The sequence below is a fragment of the Silurus aristotelis genome, assembly GCF_946808225.1.
Source record: "Silurus aristotelis genome assembly, chromosome: 6".
Classification (NCBI taxonomy): Eukaryota; Metazoa; Chordata; class Actinopteri; order Siluriformes; family Siluridae; genus Silurus; species Silurus aristotelis.
This window is the reverse complement of record NC_139579.1, coordinates 16,344,545-16,368,319: the sequence shown is the minus strand read 5'-3', so window position 1 is coordinate 16,368,319 and position 23,775 is coordinate 16,344,545. Positions and strand designations below refer to the sequence as shown.

Genomic DNA, 23,775 nt, shown 5'->3' with positions numbered 1-23,775 from the left:
GAGAGGGAGGGCAGTGGAGTGATGCGGTTGCAGGGAGAAGAGGTGAAGAAGGTGGAGGAGTTCAGGTACCTGGGGTCAACAGTGCAAAGTAATGGAGAGTGTGTTAGGGAAGTAAAGAAAAGAGTGCAGGCAGGGTGGAGTGGGTGGAGAAGAGTGACAGGAGTGATTTGTGATAGAAGAGTATCTGCAAGAATGAAAGGAAAAGTTTATAGGACTGTGGTGAGACCTGCGATGTTGTATGGATTAGAGACAGTGGCATTGAGTAAAAGACAGGAGGTGGAGCTGGAGGTAGCAGAGCTGAAGATGTTGAGGTTTTCGTTGGGAGTGACGAAGATGGACAAGATTAGAAATGAGTTTATTAGAGGGACAGCACATGTAGGATGTTTTGGTGACAAGGTGAGGGAGGCGAGATTGAGATGGTTTGGACATGTGCAGAGAAGGGACATGAATTATATTGGTAGAAAAATGCTGAAGATGGAGCCACCAGGTAGGAGGAAAAGAGGAAGGCCAAGGAGGAGGTTCATGGATGTGGTGAGGGAAGACATGCAGGTAGTTGGTGTAAAAGAGGCAGATATAGAGGACAGGGTGGTATGGAGACGGATGATCCGCTGTGGCGACCCCTAATGGGAGCAGCCGAAAGAAGAAGAAGAAGAAGATTCATCTATCAAACATCTTAGCAGGTTTATTTACATTTCTTACTCTGTATTTACATGCATTTGTATTACTATAGTTGGTAATGTTTTAATGTAGTTAACGAACTACATTAAAACAGGGGGTCGCCAAAAAGCATCGAGATAACCGATGATCGAGATAAACGAAAATCAATAAGGCGGCAGTATATTAACGTGCTTGAATTTTCTTTATGTACATGATGTGCGTTAATAAATGAGAATGTGCATGCACGTGTTTTTAGAGTTTTTTTTCCCACAACAGCGTTGCCGCGATTTATTTGATGAAGGCATGCTATAAAAATGTACATACAGTACATGTTTGTTATCTGTCAGGAATCCCCCTGCCACGCCCCCTTCGCGCCCCCTTCAGCATGTCAGGTGTTTTCTCGGCCGCTTTCTCTGAAGCTCCAGGCTTTAATTGCGCACACATGGTGCTCGTTTATCATCATCACCAGCTCCTATTTAATCTTCCACACTCTCACTGTCCGTTATTGTTGCTATATGTTGGTTCACGGCGGTCGTTGTTATCGCGCATGCGTATCCCGGTACGTGTCTTCCCACCGGCACTCTCATCCCACATTCTCCCGTGTGCTGTTCAGCGCCGCGCTTCTACTTTCGCCTCCCGTTCATCGCATAACATTAAACAACAAAAGGCATATGTGCACTAACTAACAGCAGAGATTCACCAGTATACAATACAACACCTGTAACATCTGTAAGGCTTGATTTTTCCGCCACTTCCGCGAGTTCTTCTGCGGCTGCACCGAGATAACCGACGTTAAATGGCAAATTTTCCCCCCCTTCTGCTCGAGATATTCGGCGACATAAAAAAGTCGACATAACCGATTAAAAATTTCTTAGACAAATCGACAATTTGGCGGTTCTCTAGGGTTGTCGAGGTAACCGAGATCGAGATAAGTGGGTTTCACTGTAGTAAGTAACTGAAGGTAAATTCCAGTTTCATGACAAACTACCAGCTGAATGCAGATTGTGTCTCTCAAATACATGATTTAACACTTAATCCCTACCCCCCCTTTCTGATCATGCTGCACGATGCTCTAATCTCTCTCTCTCTCTCTCTCTCTCTCTCTCTCTTTCTCTCTCTCTCTCTTTCTCTTTCTTCTTCTCTAATGTTTTTTTATTATTATTATTTTTGCATTTAACAATAAATTCACAAAGGTTTAAATGTGTATACAGTGAGGAAAATAAGTATTTGAACACTCTGCTATTTAGCAAGTTCTTCCACTTAGAAATCATGGAGGGGTCTGAAATTGTCATCGTAGGTGCATGTCCACTGTGAGAGACATAATCTAAGAAAAAAAAACAGAAATCATAATGTATGATTTTTAAACTATTTATTTGTATGAAACAGCTGCAAATAAGTATTTGAACACCTGAGAAAGTCAATGTTAATATTTGGTACAGTAGCCTTTGTTTGCAATTATAGAGGTCAAACATTTCCTGTAGTTTTTCACCAGGTTTGCACACACTGCAGGAGGGATTTTGGCCCACTCCTCCACACAGATCTTCTCTAGATCAGTCAGGTTTCTGGCCTGTCGCTTAGAAACACGGAGTTTGAGCTCCCTCCAAAGATTCTCTATTGGGTTTAGGTCTGGAGACTGGCTAGGCCACGCCAGAATCTTGATATGCTTCTGACAGAGCCACTCCTTGATTATCCTGGCTGTGTGCTTCGGGGCATTGTCCTGTTGGAAGACCCAGCCTCGACCCATCTTCAATGCTCTAACTGAGGGAAGGAGGTTGTTCCCCAAAATCTGGCAATACATGGCCCCGGTCATCCTCTCCTTAATACAGTGCAGTCGCCCTGTCCCATGTGCAGAAAAACACCCCCAAAGCATGATGCTACCACCCCCATGCTTCACAGTAGGGATGGTGTTCTTGGGATGGTACTCATCATTCTTCTTCCTCCAAACATGTTTAGTGAAATTATGACCCAAAAGTTATTTTTTGGTCTCATCTGACCACATGACTTTCTCCCATGACTCCTCTGGATCATCCAAATGGTCATTGGCAAACTTAAGACGTGCCTGGACATGTGCTGGTTTAAGCAGGGGAACCTTCTGTGCCATGCATGATTTCAAACCATGACGTCTTAGTGTATTACCAACAGTAACCTTGGAAACGGTGGTCCCAGCTCTTTTCAGGTCATTGACCAGCTTCTCCCGTGTAGTTCTGGGCTGATTTCTCACCTTCCTTAGGATCATTGAGACCCCACGAGGTGAGATCTTGTATGGAGCCCCAGTCCGAGGGAGATTGACAGTCATGTTTAGCTTTTACCATTTTCTAATGATTGCTCCAACAGTGGACCTTTTTTCACCAAGTTGCTTGGCAATTTCCCCGTAGCTATTTCCAGCCTTGTGGAGGTGAACAATTTTGTCTCTAGTGTCTTTGGACAGCTCTTTGGTCTTGGCCATGTTAGTAGTTGGGTTCTTACTGATTGTATGGGGTGGACAGGTGTCTTTATGCAGCTAACGACCTCAAACAGGTGCATTTAATTTAGGATAATAAATGTAGTGGAGGTGGACATTTTAAAGGCTAACAGGTCTTTGAGGGTCAGAATTCTAGCTGATAGACAGGTGTTCAAATACTAATTTGCAGCTGTATCATACAAATAAATAGTTTAAAAATCATACATTGTGATTTCTGGATTTTTTTTTTTTAGATTATGTCTCTCACAGTGGACATGCACCTACGATGACTTATTTTCCTCACTGTATATAAGATGGTAGACCCTCTTGGCCAACTGGAACGTTATTTCCTTATCAATCAACCAAACACAACATTTGTGATATTTCCTAAATAAAACCCCCAAATTGTTGTGATATGTCATTGTTAGCAATAATTCAACAATTTGTTTTTCTCTACTATCTTGACTACCCTGGCCTGATAATCCAAACCAGCAGGGACATACTGTAAGAAAACAAAGGCTTTAATGGGTTCATTTGTAATCATAGGACATCAAAACACACAATAAAGCCAAGCGTAGGTGTGCCACCTTAATTCTTCATCGTCCATTCGTTTTTTTTTTTTATCTTGTGTCATTTAGGTCAAGGTTGCATGGTTTCTGGATTGTATTTTAAAAAGACTGGTGGGAACACTGGGTGATAGTGGTAACACTGAGCACTTGCAGAAAAGTGGGTGGTGATATTTATTTTTTGTGATGCTGGGACCACTGGGTGATGGTGGGAACATGATGTGATGATAGAATACTTAGCAATTGTGAGAACAATGGGTAACGGTAGGAACACTAGAGATTAAGCAACATTAGGTGATGGCAGGAACACTAGGTGTTAATATGAACAGTGGGTAATGAAAGGAAAACTGGATGATGGTGGGAGCACTAGGTAATAACGGGAACACTAGATGATGATAGAACACTGGTGATGGCAGGAAGAATAGTTGATTTTGGGAACATTAGCTGACGACAGGAACACCAGGTGATGATAGGAACACTGATAGGGACAATGGGTGAAGGTGAAAACACTGGATGATGGTGTGAACACTAAATGGGTAATAGTGGGAACAGTTAGTGATGGCAGGATCACCAGGAGTAACGAGTTTACTAACTGATGGTAATCCAGTGCAAGGAACCATTAGAACTCACATCTATTTAGAACCCACGCAGACGAGACGTGAACACGTGAAGAACGAGAATTCCCGCTCAACCAAAATTGTACGAGAAGAAAATCGGCAAAGTCGGGTTTTATGCGGCAGGGGGCGCTCGAACACACTTTGTTACGAGATGTATTGGCACTCGTCTTTCTTTAAAGCGCCAACTAGGAAACGGTCTCACACACACACATACACACACGCACGCAAATGGCGTCTTTATAACGCATCTCGTTCAGCAGCTGATTCTCCCGAAACTGCGAGGAGCGCCTCACGGTAAGCAAAACACTCCCGACTTAACATGGCGTTTTTTAGAAATGCAGGAACACTGGGGGGTTTATTTCCGTGCCCAAATACGCGTTTACAGCGTGAGAAAAACACAAGAAGCTGCTGAGAGCACGAGCAGGTTAGCGACAAGGAGAGAGCGGATACTGGGGGCTGTACTGACTGAGAGCTGCAGCTCCGCTTCCACTGCCTTTATAACGGCTCTATAACCTCAGCACCTGTCGAGCGGATATGGCTTTTATATGACTTATGTATTATTATTATTAAAACGAATCGTTTTTTTTCTCTCTCTCTCTTTCTCTCTCTCTCTTTCTCTTGGTTTCTCTACAGGTTATTCCGAAGGATCTTTGGGATATGAGGACCCTCTTAAGGCAGACAGTGTGTGTGTCTGAAGTCTGTGAATTCTATTGTTGATTATTGTTTGATAAATAAAAAAAGGTCTATGGTGCTCATATTAAACAATAAGCTGACCAGCTAGTGCACTAGATATAGCAGGCTACTGTTAGCTGCTCCACATCCTTTTGGCTGTAATCTGTGCTGTTTGAGGATTACACACACACACACGCACGCACGCACGCACGCACGCACACACACACACACACACACACACACACACACACACACACACACACACACACACGCACAGCCAGTTTGTAGCTCCTGAAGCTGGGACTGACGACTTACTCGTTCCCCATCTTTGAAGCCAAGGTGAGTAGTTCTGATAATTATATTATAAATATAATTCATCAACATTTACAGCTATAACAATGATACTCATGAGCTTTATATACATGCATATGTTTATATACTCACTTCCCAGTGAGATTCATCTCCCACTTCATCTCCCACTTCACGCCTGATGCAGCAGCGCTTTAATTGGTTTTCCGACAAATCCGTTTGTCTTTACTGTAACTTATTCGTATTGCATGTTTTCCTGGTCGTTCCCATAGAACGTCGGACAAGCTTGTGTCGTTCCCACAGGAAAGTCGACTCAGTGATTTGAATATGATTACTGTTCATGTCGTTTAGGGTGGGATTTCCCTTCAATGTTTTACCTCCACCAATGGGAAATGGCATTAAGGTGCATGTTTTAAAAAAAAAAGGCATATATTAAACCTTCAATCTAAATGTGATTTGCATTCAATAGATTAGAAAATAGACAAATCCTTTGTTTCCGAATGTGATTTGTATCACATGCGCTTCAGGTATCAGGCTAATATTTATTTAGCTGATATCAGTATCATAGTATAACGTAATAACTGTGATCAGTAGTGATGTCCTGCTCAGATTCACTGAAATGATTGGTAGGAACCATAAGGTGGAATTAAGGAAAGGAGACCCCCTTACACACACACACACACATTTCCCAGGTTGAGTAGGATGCTGATGAACGTAGGAATACGCAACAGAAAAGCACTTGCAGTTGTAATCAGCGCAGACGGATGCGATGGCATTGCACTGTAGAAGCGAATATGTGCAAAACCACATCATGGCATTTTGTAAACAATATGTTTTGCCAACAGCAAACGGATGCATGTTTGTTGTAAACGATATGTTTGGCTTGTTTGTCTTTAGTGTTGAACTGGTACCAGTATCAACGTAATATAGTTTCCATTACGTCTGATCATGTTTCCTCATGTCATAATCTTTTAGCCAATATATCAAAATGTCTTCCTGTTTTGGGTTAATGCTGGTAATGCGAAAAATGTGTCGTATATGTTTTATGTTAGATGAGAGCCCTTCTCCTTCAGAGTTATTGTGTTCTGCCTCACAATAAAAAATCTCCTCTAAGTGAATAAATGTAAATGTTTGGCCGATCCAAATTGATTTTCTTTGTTCAGAATAAAGCCCAGTCTCACTTCTCACTACACTGACCAGCCCACTATACTAAATGTCTACCTCTGTCCCCTTTATTATTTAGCACTCTGTATTCCAAGAGATAGTAGGTCACTTACACGACACCATTTTGATGCTCTTCCAGTACAAGAGGCTGAGTCTAGAGCCCTTCACTTTCCAGAAGAATAATGGCTTAAGCTTTAGAGGAGGAAAGCTTGAAGTTTGCGTGCTTCTCTGCCTGATTGAAAAATGAGGAAACCACAATTCCCCCCCTCAGCCCTTCTGCAGCAGAGAGCCATTTGATATTTTTGTGAAAGGTAACACGTCAGCCCTTGAGGTGACGCTCGAAATTTAATCGCTCGACATCAAAACTACTCGTGACTCATCCGTCAGACTTGGTGCCGTGCGGCTTTTTATTGAATGAATGTGTCTGCGGTTAGGACTGAATGACACTCCCGTTGTGTGCGAACAGAGTTTAGTTAACCGCTATTATTAATGTGAAAGAGATTGGAGAAAAGATACTCTTGAAGTGAGGCTGTTAATAAAATCGATGCTTGTTTCTAGTATTTTGTCCACAGTTTGTAGGTTAAGTAACATGGTGCAGGACTTTGTTTGGCAATTTGAACTTTGGCACCAAGGATAAACAGACTACAGGTTTTGCATACACAAGCCCAAAAATGTTTGTGATTGGCTTTCTTCTCTTGGCCCCACATGGGAGGCTAAACAATGTTATGCTCTGATCATTTACTCCAATACAATTTTGCACCAAGAATAATTATAGGTAATGACATACTGATTCATATTTTTCCATTGATCATGCAGTCTTGGGTGTCAGTCCTACCATAGCGTATTTGGAATGCGATGAACATGCTAAAGCACGCGTTGCATTACGAGACCTTCACTCCAGGCAGCCATGTCAGCGACTGATCATGTTCTCTTTCAGTCAGGTTGTTTCACATCTCCTTTGTCATGTTTATTGAGTAACTCCTGGTTCCTCTGTACTCACCTAACAACTTGGGTTAGTCAGCATCTGTGGTTAGGAAGTGGCTGATGTGCTACGTTGGTGAAATATAGGAAACGGGTCGAAAGCTGCTGGCTCATCATGTCAGGGAAGTGTTTATTTCAGGGAGAAAAACCCAACTTTGCCTCGTACTGGCTAGAGTGCTGTGTAAGATGTTGTCTTGGAGGTGAGGGTGAAACGACAGCAAATTCAATTACGGGCTATTAAAAGAGACATGCAGTAATGGATGAAAAAGCTGCGCATCTTTTATTTAGGGGTGATTTTAATGTTTGCACTCATTCCTACAGTATAAATCCACAAAATATTGAGAACTGCATCTTGCTAAATATTTAGTAATGCATTATCTTTAAAATAAATTTTTAATTGTCAATATATTGCACTATAAGCACAGTGAATACAGCTGTTATTTCTCCCACCATCATTCAATTTAGTCTCATTGTGAAAAAAGACAATACATCGATTAAAAAAACACTTGCAGAGTATGTCGTCATCTAAGAAACGACACGTTCTTTCTTTTCAGAGGTCGCCTTCTGTCTCTGTGTCTCATCATTGTTGGGAGACAGGAATGATTATTGTTGCTCTCACTGGGCTAAATTGTGTCACTGTGCTTGACAGTACCAATTGAACCCACACTGAACGATAAAATAATCCATGATTGTGAGCCAGCAATATACCAGAAACAGATTTCTTTTTTCTGGAACATCTTCTACACTGTCGGAATTAATGTAGCCGCTGTTGTGCATCGAAACATCTGCATTTGTGAGTATAAGACAGAGAAAAGATGTGTTGAAAGGATGAGTGGAGATGAGGACAGCGAGTCTTGAGGCACTCGCCGAGTCATGTGATCGTGTGCTTCTCTTGTACACAGAGTGCTGCACATTGTGTTGTAGCCACTCTGTTTAAACCTGAAAACTGTGCTCATTTACATTAGATTAAATACTGGTTCATTAGCATCTGATTGTGATGAAGGCACAAGTTATTTAGCTGTCTATTGTGCTGATACTAGCAGCATATCGGACGCTGTGTCTATTTTCGGTCCTGAGAGGTGGACAAAATATTAATGCAGGAAAGTAAAAGCTCCAGTATGCAGCCCAATTCCATATTTGGAATGCCTGGAAAGTGACTAGACTAAAAAATAGTTTTTCAAGAAGCTAGTTAGCTAGATGAGTCCATTCAATTCAGACTAAGGGAAAATAGTGTGTATAGGAGTAACGCTATTAACGACAAGTCAAATGAGATGTTGACAAAAACCCAGTGAATCATCGGTTAAAACTTTATAGCTTTTTGTCAAGAATATCTTTATTTTCTCTCAACATACACTATGGCTAAAATAGTAGTGAACATTTAGCCATCACAGCCATTTATTCTTTTAAAGATTCTTTTCCAGATTAAAAACCCTTTGCTTATAATAGGTTTTCCAGTGCTGGCTGTGCGTCGGCTTTAGTTACAACATTTAGGTGCGTCAAACCACCATGACGTGTTAAAACACAGCTAGATACCAAACAGTAACTTTTTTTTTTTTTGCGACACGGAGAACTATTTATTTTTTCCTCTGGTTGATGTAACTTCTTGTCTGCCAGGCAATAATTTGGAACAACAGTCATAATTAAAAAACAACTTGGCCACTCCCTTACCCTTGTGGCCGAAGTCACACGTCAGTATTCACTGCTGCAGCTGAGGGGTCGTTTTTTTTCTCCAGCGAATTTATGGAAAGCAGAACCAAGAGCGACAACAGATTGCAACTCTGGCTGAACTCGCACTCTCGCTGCCTGCGCTTGTCAATAGAAATAAACAGTGTAGATAATGGTTGTCATATCCTTTTCAGTTGGTAGACAGAGATGATATGCCACAGGGGCACTGAAGGAGTCATTTATATGCTGCTGTTTCAGGCTGGACGTTTTTCATTTTTCTTCCTCTCCATTTATAGCATGCTGTCTTATTTCTGTTCAGGTCATCTATCGACTACAGACTGGCAGATGCTTTATGTACTTACCGAGCACTTTATTGGGAACGCCAGAACACAGAGACAGTCTCTAGGAATGAAGTTGAGAGTTAAACAGACAATTGCCAGTCTGGTTTAAGGTTTCAGTAATGAAGACTAATCTGCAAAATTGCTGTACATAGTAAAGCGTGCCAGGATGAACAGCACCTTGAGATACAATAGCAGAAGATTTCCACTTTTGTTAGCCAAGAACCGAAAGCCGAGGCTGCAGTGAGCACAGGCTTATCAAAACTGTACATTTAAAGTGTCGAGAAATGTACATTTGAAGTCTCGAGAGAAGTCTCGAGAATTTGAAGTCTCGAGAAACAGGTCAGAATTGTGTCACCAGCAGCTGGAATCCTTTGGCTCAAACTGTCAACAGTCCAGGCTGGTGGAGGTGGTGTAATGGTGTGGGAAATAAATACTTGGTACACTTTGGGTGTTTAATACCAATCAATCATTTCTTGAATCTGAAGTACATGTACAGTGTTGTGAAAAAAGTATTTGTCCTCTTGCTGATTAAAAAGAAATATGTATTTTTGCATTTTTGCATAGTTAAATAATCAAACATCAAACAGAATGTTCATATTACACGAATATAACCCAAGTACAGAATGTTGTTTTTAAATGATAAAGGAAATGGTGAATGAATAATCTGTCTGACTTGTCTTTATATTTAAAAAGAATTTCCCACTGAGCCGAATAACTGCAATCAAGCACTGGCAATGAGTGTTTCACATCTTTGTGGCGTAATTTTGGCCCACTCTTCTTTGCAGAATTATTTCAAATCGGCCACATTGAAAGGTTTTCAAGCATAAATGTCCACAAGTTACCTACCCATTTCTTAATGGCTACTACCTACATGACGAAATGCTACAGTATGGCACAAAGCAAAAAAGTCTGCTCAAATTGCCTTTATTAACATCACCATAGGTTCAGTGGTCTTCTCTGGCTTTCCCCCACTCACCTGATCTGAATCAACTTTGGGGTGAGGTGGAGCGAGAGTTTTGCTGCGCGAATGTTCACGTGAAAGGAACTACATGAATGTTCCTCAGCAGGAACTACATGATTCAGTTCTGTTAACGCGGAGCAAAATCCCAAATATTGTGGAATTAATACCACAGAGAAGGCTGGTGTAATCTAATCTAATTACTATTAGTGTTGCTTTGCTAATAAGGTGGTCAGTGAATGTAGATTTTTCATTAAGTAATTTTGATATTTGTCAAGACTGTCAAATGCTAGGTATTAGAAACATACTTTGTTTTTTGCGCTAGTCTATTACTGCTAAAGAGGCTGGCAGAAAGGGTGCTAGCTGCAGGAGGGCTGGACAGCAATGTAAGCAGATATTGGCAATGTCTATCCGTCGACAGAATGATCTTGTTTATTTTTGGAAATCAGCAGAGCACTTGAGAGATGGGGGAAAAAACAAACAAAACCAACATGTCCAGTGGGAAATAGGTTACAGTGACATCCCAGCTGTAAACAGGCTAAGACATGGGGCTGGGTGTGGGGTGATGTCATCTAAATGATCGTTTCCTGCTGGTATATGAAACATTTTTGTTTATCAGTTTTGTTATTATTGTTGTTGTTTGTATGTAATGTATCTAAATATTGGGAGTCTGGTGTTTGTATAAGAATGACCCTGACCTTTAGTTGTATATAATAATACATTCTTCATGTTTTAGCCTCCTCAGTCGAAGGACCGGATTTGTGTATTTGGATTTTGTGCTTCTTTTTTTTTTTTTTTTGTTCGATTCTGTTTGATGTTTTGGATTTGTGTGTTTCATATGACACTGAAGGTCACCCTTGGGTTTCCTGCAAATGGAAGTCTTTTCAGTTCTTTTCACTCTTTTCTTTTTAGAAGCAGGAGAGTGCAGCTTATGTGCTGCATTAACCTCTTTAAGTGCTGAGGTAACCTCTGTTAATTTCTCCAGGCAACAAGGCAGGGCATTTTCCCAAGACAGCTGGATCGTGGTGCAAAAGACTTGATTTGACTTGTTTGCTTCAATCATGATGGTTATTTGAGAAATATATTATACAGACAAAAAGTATTGACAAAGGCCTTTTTTTTTCTACAAATGTGGTTCTGAACCCAAAATGTTAACACGTTTAGAGGCACACAATTGTTTAGGATGGCCGCGGGTGCAGCAGCATTCAATTTTCCATTCAATTGAACTAGGAGACCCAAACCTGTTCCACGGTGACAATGCCCTTCCGCACAAGCCAGCTTTGGGAAGATATGGTTTACATGGGTTGGATTGGAAGATCTTGAGTGGCCTGTTATAAAGTTTTGGCTTTATAAAAACCTTTTTAACACCTTCAGGATGAATCTGAACTCTGACTGAACCCCAGGGCACCCTTACTGCCAAATGAGCACAAATCTCCACAAGCACACTACAAAATCTAGTGGGGCATCTTCCCAGAAGAGTGGGGGTTATTATAACAGTAAATCGGGGCTAAATGTGGAATGAGATGTTCAAATAGCACATCTTATGTCCAGGTGCTCACAAACTTTAGTCCATATAATGTAGTATGTTGTTTATGGGAAGGAATTTGAAGTAACCAATTAATCATTCTCCTACAGTAGACGTCATTATTTTCCTAGGGTCTGTCTCTCCCCTCTCCCCCCCAATCAGGAAAGGAAATTTCCTACTGGAAGGAGGCAACTTTAATCTGTTCTGACTTTTCTTTCTTTTTTTTTTTTTTTGTCACATCGTCTGCTGATTTTATCGTAATGTATTTTTTATTGAGAAGAGACAACAGCTTTAGTGTTTTGGACCTGAATCAAACCTTGTTGGCCATCGTATTTTTTTTTTTTAATATTCGAAATAGAGAATATATCAATCTAGTGACAGCAGAAGGAGGGTAGAAGAGCAATTACAAAACGACTGCTTTAAATAGAAAGTACACTTTTTTCATGATGGCTGCATAATCATCGCATGGTGTTATGAGCAGAAGGAACAAAACAAGATTCGCTACCTATGAAACACTGAGGTTTATTCACGAACCCGATTTAAAATATAGATTGGGTGATGAATGCAGGACATTTAGAAAGGTCATACATCCATTAGTGTTTTATCGCATATATCTGTGTCCTTATAAATTTCTGTCTCGTTCAGTTGATAAGCAGGTTTGTGGAAATGCTTGTTTCTAGAGATTCGTATACCAATAACTAGCGAACGAAAAGCATTGTTTGGAAGTGCATAAGCAAATTCTGATTTGCACGTAACCATTTGCAATGCCTGTTTTGCATAAAACCATTTCTAATGCAAAATAATTTGCAAAGGAGAACTCAATGTTAGGAAGGCAAAACATGGTTCAGTGCATAAGACAATGTTTCATGCTTGTTCATAAATCCACTGTAATTTGGCCTGCACCAAGTCTCGCATATCACTCGGTTGGGGTTCCTTAATCTTTTGGTTGTGATATGATGATGGACTTGTTAACAGGAAGTCAGAAATATGTGATAGAAATAAAGTGAACTGGGGCATGACTAGACCTAGGAGGTATGATGATATGAGTATAATGATAACTTATAAAAAATGTTTGAGGTACACAATAATAAATATTGAATATGGATAAGATTGGTATGTGTTTTTTTTTTAACATCCCACTCCACCTTAAGTCCTCATTTGCTATTATAACAACCTCCACTTCTCTGGGAAGGTGGTCCCCTAGATTTTGGAGAGTGGTTGTAAAGATTTGTGATCAATTAACCAAAATGGTGTTAGTAAAGCCCAGTACCGATGTAGGATCAGGATTCCTCAGGTGCAGTCAACATTCCACTTCAAACTCAGTAGAGTTGAGGTCAGAGCTTCATAGCAGGCCATGTAAACCATATCTTCATGGAGCCGACTTTTGCGCACAGGAGCATTGTCAAGCTGGAACAGGGGTCTTTGTATTGGGTCTCCAAGTTTAAATGATGGAATATAATTTAATATCATGACACCTCGTCCAAAGGCATCTGATTTGGGAGTATTGTATGGAACTTGTAAAATCTGAGATGATTTAATGTTGTTTAATAATTATTATTTTTTTTTATGTCTGAAGTCATGCAAAACCAGACCACGTGCTCCAGTTAATCTACACGTCAAACATCAGAGTGGGAAAAATCTGAGCACAGTATTGTTGTTGGTTCCCAACAAGATGATCTGAGTATTTCAGAAACTGTTGATCTTCTAGGGTTTTCACATGTAGCAGTCTCTAGACTTCATACAGAATGGTGGCGATAAACAACATCCAGTGTCAGTTCTGCAGAAGAATACGCTTTGTTCGACGAGAGCAGGCACAGGAGAATGGCGTGACCGGTTGGAACTGACAGCATGTCTTCAAATAACTCCTAAGATTAGTGCTAAGCAGAAAAGCATCCCAGAACACAAAACACATCATACCCTAGTAGATGCAGAAGACCTCACTAGGTTCTACTTCTCTCAGACGAAACTGGAGAAGAAACGGTCATATATGTTGTAAGGAACATCAGGAGATGTACATACATGTAGCAGGGATTAGTGTACAGATTGATGACTAATACTTTTTGGACAGAACAGACAGCGTTGCTGTCTGACAGCTTTACAGTCTGTGATGGTTTGTGTAGGGTTTCGCACCTTCTCCCCATGTGTATTCATTTCCTCTGGTTGCTGTGGTTTCCTCTCACTTCTCATATGACTTTTTTTTTATTTTGGTTTGTTTCACATGAAGAAAATGAATGTTGCATAGCTGCTATCAGCTTCCTGTGTGAAGATTATAGTCGGTTATTGCAAGAATTGCATTGAAAGACTGGCAGTTAATCTCAGGCACCTCTCCTCAAGACGTTATTACACTTGCACTTAAAACGGCTCTAATTAGACTTTTCAACTATTTATAGACCCGTGAATGAGTAGTTTTCCTCCGCAGGTGAAATTCCAAGGTCTCAGGGTTTCACTGTGCATCGTTACGCGTGTTATATTTTGTCCCCCCTCCCCCCTTTTAGCGTCAGAGTGCGTTTAAGCCGTTACTATGTTTGGAAAGCGGAGACTGAATGGTCGCTCTGGTAACAAGCCAAAACCTGTGTGCTGCGAACGCGCGTGAGCTTTAGCAACTATTAGGTAGTTCATGTCACGGACGCCACTTATTCTTCGACACCGATCTAAAATTAGCGTCTACTCTGGATGAAAGAAGAAGTGAAAATGCATGCACTTCATATCAGTTTAATAAGGGCAACATCACTGAATCACAACATCACTGCACCCTGATGTGACGAAGATGAATCTGCTGTTAGACATTTCAAGACCGACGCAGGTACGTCTGTTGGAGCTGTGAATAGACTCGATGTTTTATATATAGTGGCTGGTGTTCCACGGAGCTTCTGCAGCAGCTGAGAGAGCTCTACTGGTTGCAAAGAACCGCATTAAAGAGGACTAGTTTGACCGAGCCGGCGAGATGAAAGTTCTTTAGGTTACATATAGCGTTAGCCCCTTATATTAGGTGGACTTGTGCTATTCAGAAAAGACATTTGACATGGTTTGAATATGCCCATAAAACATTCCACCCGGTTTCCCCCTTGTTCACTTTTCACGCATGTTTCCTTTATGCCGCTAATCCTGATCCCTTTCATCGAATTTGAGGAGGGACGTGTTGTCAGCATGTGACCTGTCCCACTTTCCTCCCTGAGACTTGTTTTTCTGTAAAACTCGAAAGTTTTCCCGGCAGACAGCCTATTTATATAGATGATTATGTGCAAATTAACGTCAGAGTTTAGTCCAGAAGGAAAACACAAAGCAATTTGTGTCGCAGCAGGGTGGATTCGAGAGCAGATGCAACACGCCCGCTGTAAGACAGCACACATAACAACCACCGCTTTCCTGCAAGGTGCTTAATTTTGTTGTGCGAGACCAAGCAGGGTCCTTTCGTTTAATAGCTACGTGCGCAGATAAATGACTGTTTTCTCCTTTCACGGCGATTCACTCAGGCAGTAGATGTTTAACGTCCAAAAAATAATAATAATACACGACAACTTTGAGGCTTTGTTGTTGCTGATGTTTGGCAGTAGAAAAAAACTAAACGATGCAAGAGCAGGAATTTTTTTTTTTCCGCAAATATTTACTACCAGGTTTTATTGCTGTTCAGTTTATGGCTGGGATGATAAAGACAGTGGTGAGTGTTTTTGTTATTAAGTGTTATGGCATCCATATGTGCATATATATCAATTTTATATTATATGGACAAAAGTATTTTTGGCTTTTCCAGCCATATGTGGTTCTTCCTTAAAATCGTGACACACAGTTGGAGGCACACAATTGTCTTTGAATGCAGAAGCATTAAATATCAAAACGAGGAGACCCAAACTTGTTCCAGCACGACAATGCCCGTGTGCATAAAGCGAGCTCAATGAAGATGTAGTTTACATGGGTTGGAGTGGAAGATCTGGAGTGGCCTGCTATAGAGCTCTGACCTCAACTTTATTAAAGATGAATTGGAACACTGACTGCACCCCAGGCCTCCTCCCCCTATATCAGCATCTGACTTTACTAACACCCTTGTGGCTGAATCAGTGCAAATCCTAACAAGCACACTCCAAATTCTAGTGGAATTATTTCTGGTGGAAATAATTGTTTCCCAACTAAGTATAGTGTACATGCTTTATATTGCAGATAATCTATTTAGTACGCAATTAGGAGCAGCATGTGATTATTATTATTTTTTAGCTTTGGTCTGTTTGCTGCCTGAAGTGAATTCGTAGTGCTGAGGTTACGTTTAAGATGTTGTTGACTTCTCAATAGTGCGAAAATGACCGATCTGAGTGTGCAAAGTCGGATCAGCGAGCATGCTCATTAATAGTACTAAGCAAAGTGCACTTTCTCAGTGCTCGCAGGACGGAAGCGCTCTGACATGAAGCAGTCTGCATCGCTCGCTTCAACGCTCCATAGTTATGACCTCTGTACACATGCAGCACTCCGGCTGATACTACCGGTCTTTTGCATGCTCAGGTTCGCTGCTCTATTGCTGTCTATTAAAACCGATGGAGATGGTTTATCAGGGCGCTTGTGTCCTAGGGTGATCGTGTAGTTCCTCGTCTTGATGTTTCCACAGAGCACAGTTTGCAGTCTCCTTGGTTTAATCGGCCTCGATTATTGTGAGATTCTTTGTGCTTGTGTACATATCTCAGAATGTAATATCCGCTCTGATGAAGTCGACATTTGCAACGTGTTCTCATATACTGATGAGTGATAAGCCTGCCAGCAGATGAGGATAGGGAATGTGGCAGCAATGGATGGATGTGGAATACAGAACAGCAGGACATGGCAGAATGAGGAGAGACTCAGGGATGACGTAAGCCCTAAGTGTACAGAATTATGGTCTCATTGGCTTTGACTTTAGGATTAGGTGCTATGCTCTTCAACACAGAGGACCTATTTTTATTTTATTTTTTAATTTTTTTTAAGATGATGGAATTACTGTAGTGGCAAAGTCTTTTTTCAGAAATAATAACCACAAAACAGCTACAAATGACCCTGTCTGCTCAGAATAACAGAAAACTCATCTTGGTCACGAAGAGAAAAATACGTATGACCTGGTTGAAAGCCGTCTCGCAGGTCGATTGAATCAAATTTATCAATGAAGTGCTGTTGCAGATATCACACGAGCGGTCAAAAAAGGTTAGCTATAACCAGGGTGATGGTATAATATAGGATATAAATTTGAAATAGCGATGGTCACAGGATTTTTGCAGGACGACCTACTTTTCCATGAGAAAGCTTCATTCGTTCCAACTCCTTATCAAGCGCGATGGAAAATCATTTAATACTTGCGACTGTGCACTGCCAATTCATGTTGTCCTGGAGATCCATCCGTGTCGTTTTTGGCGTCTATTTTTGCATACGATTTTTCAATCAGATGCCGTTATAGAAAGGTTAGCCTAGAACTGGTTCAGTTGGAGATTATACAATGCCTAATATGAACAGGCTGCTTTTAGGGCTAAAAATCTTTTTTTTTTCTTTCTTTTTTTTTTCCAACAGGAAAGATTTAAAGCCGTAGCCCATCGGCTGTTCCTGCGCCGAAAAATCTTTGTTTACATATTTTATATCGCCTACTCTGACACTTCAGTACCTAAGATAACATAAATATGCATTACACCTTAGACAATGTGGAAAATATTAACTATATCATTTTTCATTCATCTTTTCTATTCATGTTTGTGTTTATTTATACCCATGGTTTTAGAATGGTCAGTTGTACACATAGAGTTCCTGGTAAAAGTTTTTTTTTTTTGTTTGTTTTTTGAGACACACACATTCTCATTTACAAACCGGGTGAAAAGGCAAAATACAAGAAGTCGACAGTGAATGACTGGAAGAAAGTTCTGTGGACAGATGATCTCAAATTTGACATTTTTGTCTCTAACAGAGGAAGGTATTTAAGACAGAGAGCAGAGGAGAAAATGTTGACAGACCGCCTCATACTCACAGTCAGACATGGAGTTGGAATGATTTGGGTTGTTTTGGAGCAGGGAAGAGATGGAATAAACTTTCTTTCAGCTTCTCCCGTTAGGGGTCGCCACAGCGGATCCTCCGCACGTTTGATTTGGCACATGTTTTACGCTGGATGCCCTTCCTAACGCAACCCTCCCCAATTTATCCCCAATTTATCCGGGCTTGGGACCGGCACTGAGAGTGGCTGGGGATGGTTCCCTGACCGGGGATCGAACCCGGGTTGCATGGGTGAGAGCGCTGCATCTTAACCACTAGACCACCAGGGGACCTAGGGAAGAGATGGAATACAGGAAGGAAATGCACCAACATGGCTACCATTCCATACTTCAGTTCCATCTAGACTACAGCTAATTGAAACCCACTTCCCCTTACAACAAGGCAATGACCCAAAACCTACATCCAAACTCTCATGTTTTATATCATGGAATCGCCTGCACCTAAATCCTATGATGAACTGGATTGCAACATCTGTACATTTATGAGATTGTTGCATATAAATAAAACCAATATGCATTCGGCAAAAAAACATGTGTTAAATTCAGTTTAATTGTGAGTATTTGAACCCGTGTCCATGCACTGTTACACGCGTTCTTAGTTTTGCGGTTGAAGCTGTAAAGATATCTGTGCCCTTCAGTGAGGGCAGTGTAAACAGCTTTGTTTTTCCCTGTTGGAATCGAGTGTTTGTTCAAATATTCACAAATGGACTTTGAAGAAGCGGCTGCTCCTCAGTATCTAATGCTTTTGCACCACACTCGGATTGACCAGAAAGTAGCTTTTAACGGTTTCACCTATATGCTCACCAGAAACCGTTAAAAGGTTCTGCCAGGTTGTAATCACCAGCCTGTCCACTTGTAAATAGTTCCGATGTCAGCCTCAGAGATGCACTCCTGCTCAGGAACTCTGATATTCTCTTTCTCTCCAAATGCGTGAAAGCCTGTCACATGTGCTCCTTCACCAACCACAGAAGCCCGTTGACAGCACTCGACGTCGACTTTTCACATAAGCGTTTCCTGTAAACACTTCAGCCACAAACCAGCTCGTGTGGCGGAGCCCGGCGCATAATGAGAAACAGGAAGGCACAGAAAGAGAGATGCCTGCCAAAAATAATCCTCCTCCCTCGATCTGCAGAGGAGGACTGGAGGCACAAGCAAGTGTGATTTCTGCACCTTTTTTTAGAGCCAGTGTGGAGTTCCAACAAAAGAAGTCTGAAAAGAGGGCTGTTTCCTCTCCGCCTCTCAGTCTGCTGTGTGGGCTCGTGAGCATTTTTGCCTCAACTCGAATCTTCTTCCGTTATAGTACCACTCTGAGAAGTTATTTAGGAAGCACTTCCACAAGCGTCCCTGACCTTTTCTGTGGCCTCCATTAGACCTTTTCAACATACAGTCACACCTTAATGCACATCCTGGAGGGTTGGCCACTTTGTTAGTGTTGTTAGCGCTGTGCTTTATGAAAGCACTTAGCGTTAAAGCTGTCTGCACAGATTGCCATCAGTGAAAGGCCATTTATGAAAAGGGGCACTGGGGATGCAAATTGCTTTGTTCTATAGCCCTCCGATTTGCAAACTTGTGAGCACAAATTCGCTGTAATTAAAATTCTTATCTCCTATTCTCATGATAACTTTCATAACGCTGAGGTACTAAAGAATTGTGGTCGACCGATAGTGGATTTTACTGTTAGCTAGGTTTAATCATACTTGCCCAATAACTGATTCATCAACTGATTTTTTTTTTAATGGATAATGGATTTAAAAAAAGAAAATAACCGAACACTGTAATAAAAAAAAATTTTATTACAAAAATATAACATTACTGAGTAATGAAATGTGCTCAATTAAATATAAATACATTAATTGATAAATATAATTATATCCTTAATAAATATAATACAGACGCTCCCCACCTTACGAATGTTTTTACCGTGTTCGTTATTGACTACGCATATCTCCTAAGGATGTAAGAGCTATAAATACTATTAAATAAACAATAAAATACACTAAAACGAAATACTGTATGCAATATTTTGTATTAAGTGATAAAAAAATAAATTAATTAATTCGCCTCATATAGACGTTTACGTTTTTATAGACGTTTACGTTACGGCCGACGACTAGCTAGCGGCGGCTCTCTTCCGTTTTGAATTTTTTTGACTCTTTTCACTTTGAGGACAGGTTTGTTTGTATCCGCGAAAGTCTGTAAAGTGGGGAGTGTCTGTATAGTGCTCTCCGTGCAGTGAGGCCACTCTTGTAATGACAGTGGACCTTCTCAGCCGATTCAGCAAAGGACGCAAGACGTTAAAACTATTGGTATGGGCTTTTAGCAATAGGCGATAGTTCCAGCAATCAACTATCGACGCCGTATAATCAGCAACACGGACGAATCGGTGGACTTGTGTCTCATCTGTGGTCTCAGTGTTTGTAACTTGTCAGGAAACTGGCCATTGAGGACACTTGGGCGCTTGGACCCCTCAGATATCAGCTTGCACCTTTATTATGTATTACTTTGTAAGTGAAACACTTCTGTCTTCACAACTGTGCCATCAGGAACCATGACAACAGCACGCTATAGACCTACCTGGGACCTGGCACTGGACCCGCTGGTGTCTTGTAAACTGTGTCTAGGAGAGTTCCCCCTGGAGCAGATGACCACCATCACACAGTGTCAGTGTGTGTTCTGCACTCTGGTAAGTACAAGTCCATTTATATGATCTAATTTTCTTTTAGCTAACCAACCACCAGGGCTGCGGTGCCACAGAGAAGTTTTGAGAGGAGTTTAAGCAAACAGTGTATAAAAATGATGATGATGGAGGATGTAGAGGATGCATTGGGGGTGTATTTCTGCTTTGTTTTGTTTATGTGGCTGTTGCTTGCTGGGCCTGTGACTGCTATCGTGTTTAGTAAACACTAAACCACCAAATTTCCTCTCCCTGCCCTTTGCTTTCCTTTATTCGAGCCAAAATCAATTCAAGTTCTATTATTCAATTTTAGTCTGCAGTCTGTGTTTATTGGCCTTTCTAACACAATCTTTGGCATACGGTCATCATTCATTTATTTGAAAAGAGAGCTCAAACTGAATTACCGTTTGTGTGAAGAAATACACCATGGCAGCTGCAAACATCAGTTCAGTAACATGAATTCAGTTATATTTAATATGAAGTGTGGAACTAAAAATAAAGTAGAATTAAATACACTATATGGACAAAGGTTTGTGGACACCTGAACATAAGATTCTTGTGTTTTTTTTTTCCTTCTCATTTCACATTTTCTCCCAATTTGCATTCATAATAATCCAACTCTTCTGGGAAGATGCATCACTAGATTTTAGAGTGTGATTGTAGAGATTTGTGCTCATTCAGCCAGAGTGTTAGTAAAGTCAGGTACTGATGTAGGTGAGGTGAGGAGGCCTGAGGTGCAGTCAGCGTTCACATTCATCCCAAAGGTGTTCAGTAGGGTTGAGGTCAGAGCTCTACAGCAGGTCGCTGCAAATCATGTAAAGCATATCTTCATGGAGCTCACTTTGTGCACATGCAGGAACACGTTCGGGTCTCCTAGATGAGGTGATGGAAAACATTTTTGCCACCACTTACACAGATATCTTTTTACACAGATAGGCAATTGTGTGCCTCCAACTTTGGCGGGAACAGTTTGGTAGAAGGCACACATGGCTGGAAAAGTCAGGTGTCCCAATATTTTTATCCTTATAGTGTATGTTTATCACTAGATTTATCACATTCTTTAAAATAGTATAACTAAGTACAGCAATTGAAAAAGGGTTTATTCGTTGTTTCTGGAATCTAAAAATTGTGGTTGCTCTTATGTTTTAATAGTGTATAAGATTTCTAAAGTAACAGCAGTTAGAGGCCAGGAAGACTGTTTGTTATGCCCACATGGCTGAGTGTGATTCAGTTCCAGGAATAAACATTGGAAGCAGCTCTTGTTCTCTCATGCCCCCTGTGGTGGTGCACTGGTACAGGCTGGCCCTTTGCACTGATCCGAGTCCAGGTTTGTTATTCCCGCTCGTGATGCTAAAAGAGGAGGTGAAACGTGAACCCTTGCCACGAGGAAAGGTCTCGCCTAGCTGTGGTATGGCTCCCTAAAAAAACAAAGAGCCTTGTCTGTCTAACTCACACAGCATTGTGTAGCAGTGCACTAGTCAATTCCTTTTTATTATTTTTTTTTAATACAAATAAAAATGCAATTGAAAAATATGTAAATGGTTTAAGCCATAAGCTCAGGAGAAAAGTATTGAAATGCGTTAAGTCCTCAGTGCATGTTTATTGTGTTCTGTAGTGAGCTTGAAAGTGATGTCATGACATTAGCATTATAATTGTTAGGCAGCTGTTGTGCTATAAGAGGAACAATGTCCTGTTGGAAAAAAAGAAACAAACTTCAGCTTCATGCCACTGTCTCTAATTAAGTTCTCCATGTGTTACATGGAAAATATTTTGATATTTTAGTCTTTAATAAAATCAACAAGAATTTGCTTATGAGAAAAAGACAAACAGGGAAAGGGACAGGGAAAAAATCGATCTGATCTGCATTAAGGGATAATGAGGTTTAACTTATGGGTCAGTATATAGTCTGTTTTTGTTGCTGCATATAAAAGCCATTATCACTGTTCCCTCTCGAGATCAATTAGTTCAGGAAAAAAAGGCAACTGCAGAATTGTGCAAATTAAGCAGTTTTTGCAGCTGCCCGATTAAAAGAACACTAAATTATCATTTATAATCTTATTATATTGTATTTTCTTTGTTTTTGTTTTTTTTACAAAATACTTACTGTTGACTTTAATAGGACCACCTGTACATTCATGCAGCTACCCAATCATCCTGCCAGTGTGAAAAAATAAATCATGCAGGCCCACTACAGGTCAAGTGCTTCACCTATTGTTCACATCAAACATCAGAATAAAGAAAATGTGTGACCTGTGTGACTTTGATCGCGGCATGGTCAATGTTGCCACATGAGAACTCTTTTTCACACAAAAAAAAGTAAGTAAGAAAGAGGTCTGTGTTTGGTTACGCCATGCGGATGAGAGAGGTAAAAAGATACAAGAGGAAAATATTCCAGATTGGTTCAGACTTTCCAGGAAGGAGAAACTCATATAATAACTATTTACAACCACGATGAACAGAACAGCATCTCAGCAGGCACAGAACATCAAACCATGTTGATGTATATAAATCCCAGATCACAACAAGAGTTAAAGTCAGAGATCACACTTTAACATTCTGATGTTTGATGTAAACCTTAACTAAAGCTTTTATGATTTTTTATTTTAATTTTTATATATATTGGGTTTTCGTTTAGTCTTAGACAAGAGCAGTTCTTATTGAGTAATAGTAATAAATCTTTTTTTTTTTTTTTTGCAGTGCCTGAAGCAATATGTGGAGCTTCTCATTAAAGAAGGCCTGGAAACTGCTATCAGCTGCCCGGACTCTGCCTGTCCAAAACGAGGACATTTGCAAGAAAATGAGGTGATTTCATTGCAGATTTGTCTAATGATTCGAATGATGAAACTCACTCGCTCGCTCGCTCGCTCGCTTCCTTTCTTATTTACTTTCATAAACACATTTATTTTTTATAAATCGACTGCAGTTTTATATTATATATATATATATATATATATATATATATATATATATATATATATATATCAAACATGCGTCAGCAGAAAGTACAATTTTGAAATTACATTTCTGAACTCAGCAGTCTCGTATGGCAGCCAGTCGACCGTAAGAAATGAGCGAGACTACATTTTTGTCATTTTGTCTTTCTAAAAAATGACTTCCTTGTAGACCAGTAGCTGAAGAGGATTGATTTTCATGAATATTAGCATAACTTTTTTTTTAAGTAAATAAAAATTTGTTACATTGTGTGTATGCCAGTAA

The 23,775-nt window shown here is 40.5% G+C and overlaps 1 protein-coding gene and 1 long non-coding RNA gene across 3 annotated transcripts in view; one reads left to right on the top strand and one right to left on the bottom strand.

Moving 5' to 3' along the window:
* The window catches only part of LOC310727394, a 766,835-nt gene that overhangs the window by 21,699 nt on the left and 721,361 nt on the right, over positions 1–23,775 (bottom strand). The gene's annotated exons all lie outside the window — the stretch shown is intronic.
* The window catches only part of rnf144aa (ring finger protein 144aa), a 32,273-nt gene continuing 12,955 nt past the window's right edge, over positions 4,458–23,775 (top strand). Inside the window, exons 1-5 of one of the 2 annotated variants that reach the window (XM_083543783.1) lie at positions 4,458–4,574; positions 4,914–5,167; positions 5,230–5,291; positions 20,429–20,568; positions 23,257–23,361. In XM_083543783.1, coding sequence (XP_083399909.1) covers positions 20,434–20,568; positions 23,257–23,361 — 240 coding nt within the window. In that variant the 5' untranslated portion in view covers positions 4,458–4,574; positions 4,914–5,167; positions 5,230–5,291; positions 20,429–20,433. Of the gene's footprint in view, positions 4,575–4,913; positions 5,292–20,428; positions 20,569–23,256; positions 23,362–23,775 lie in introns of both variants that reach the window. The other variant, XM_083543782.1, reaches the window with a different exon arrangement.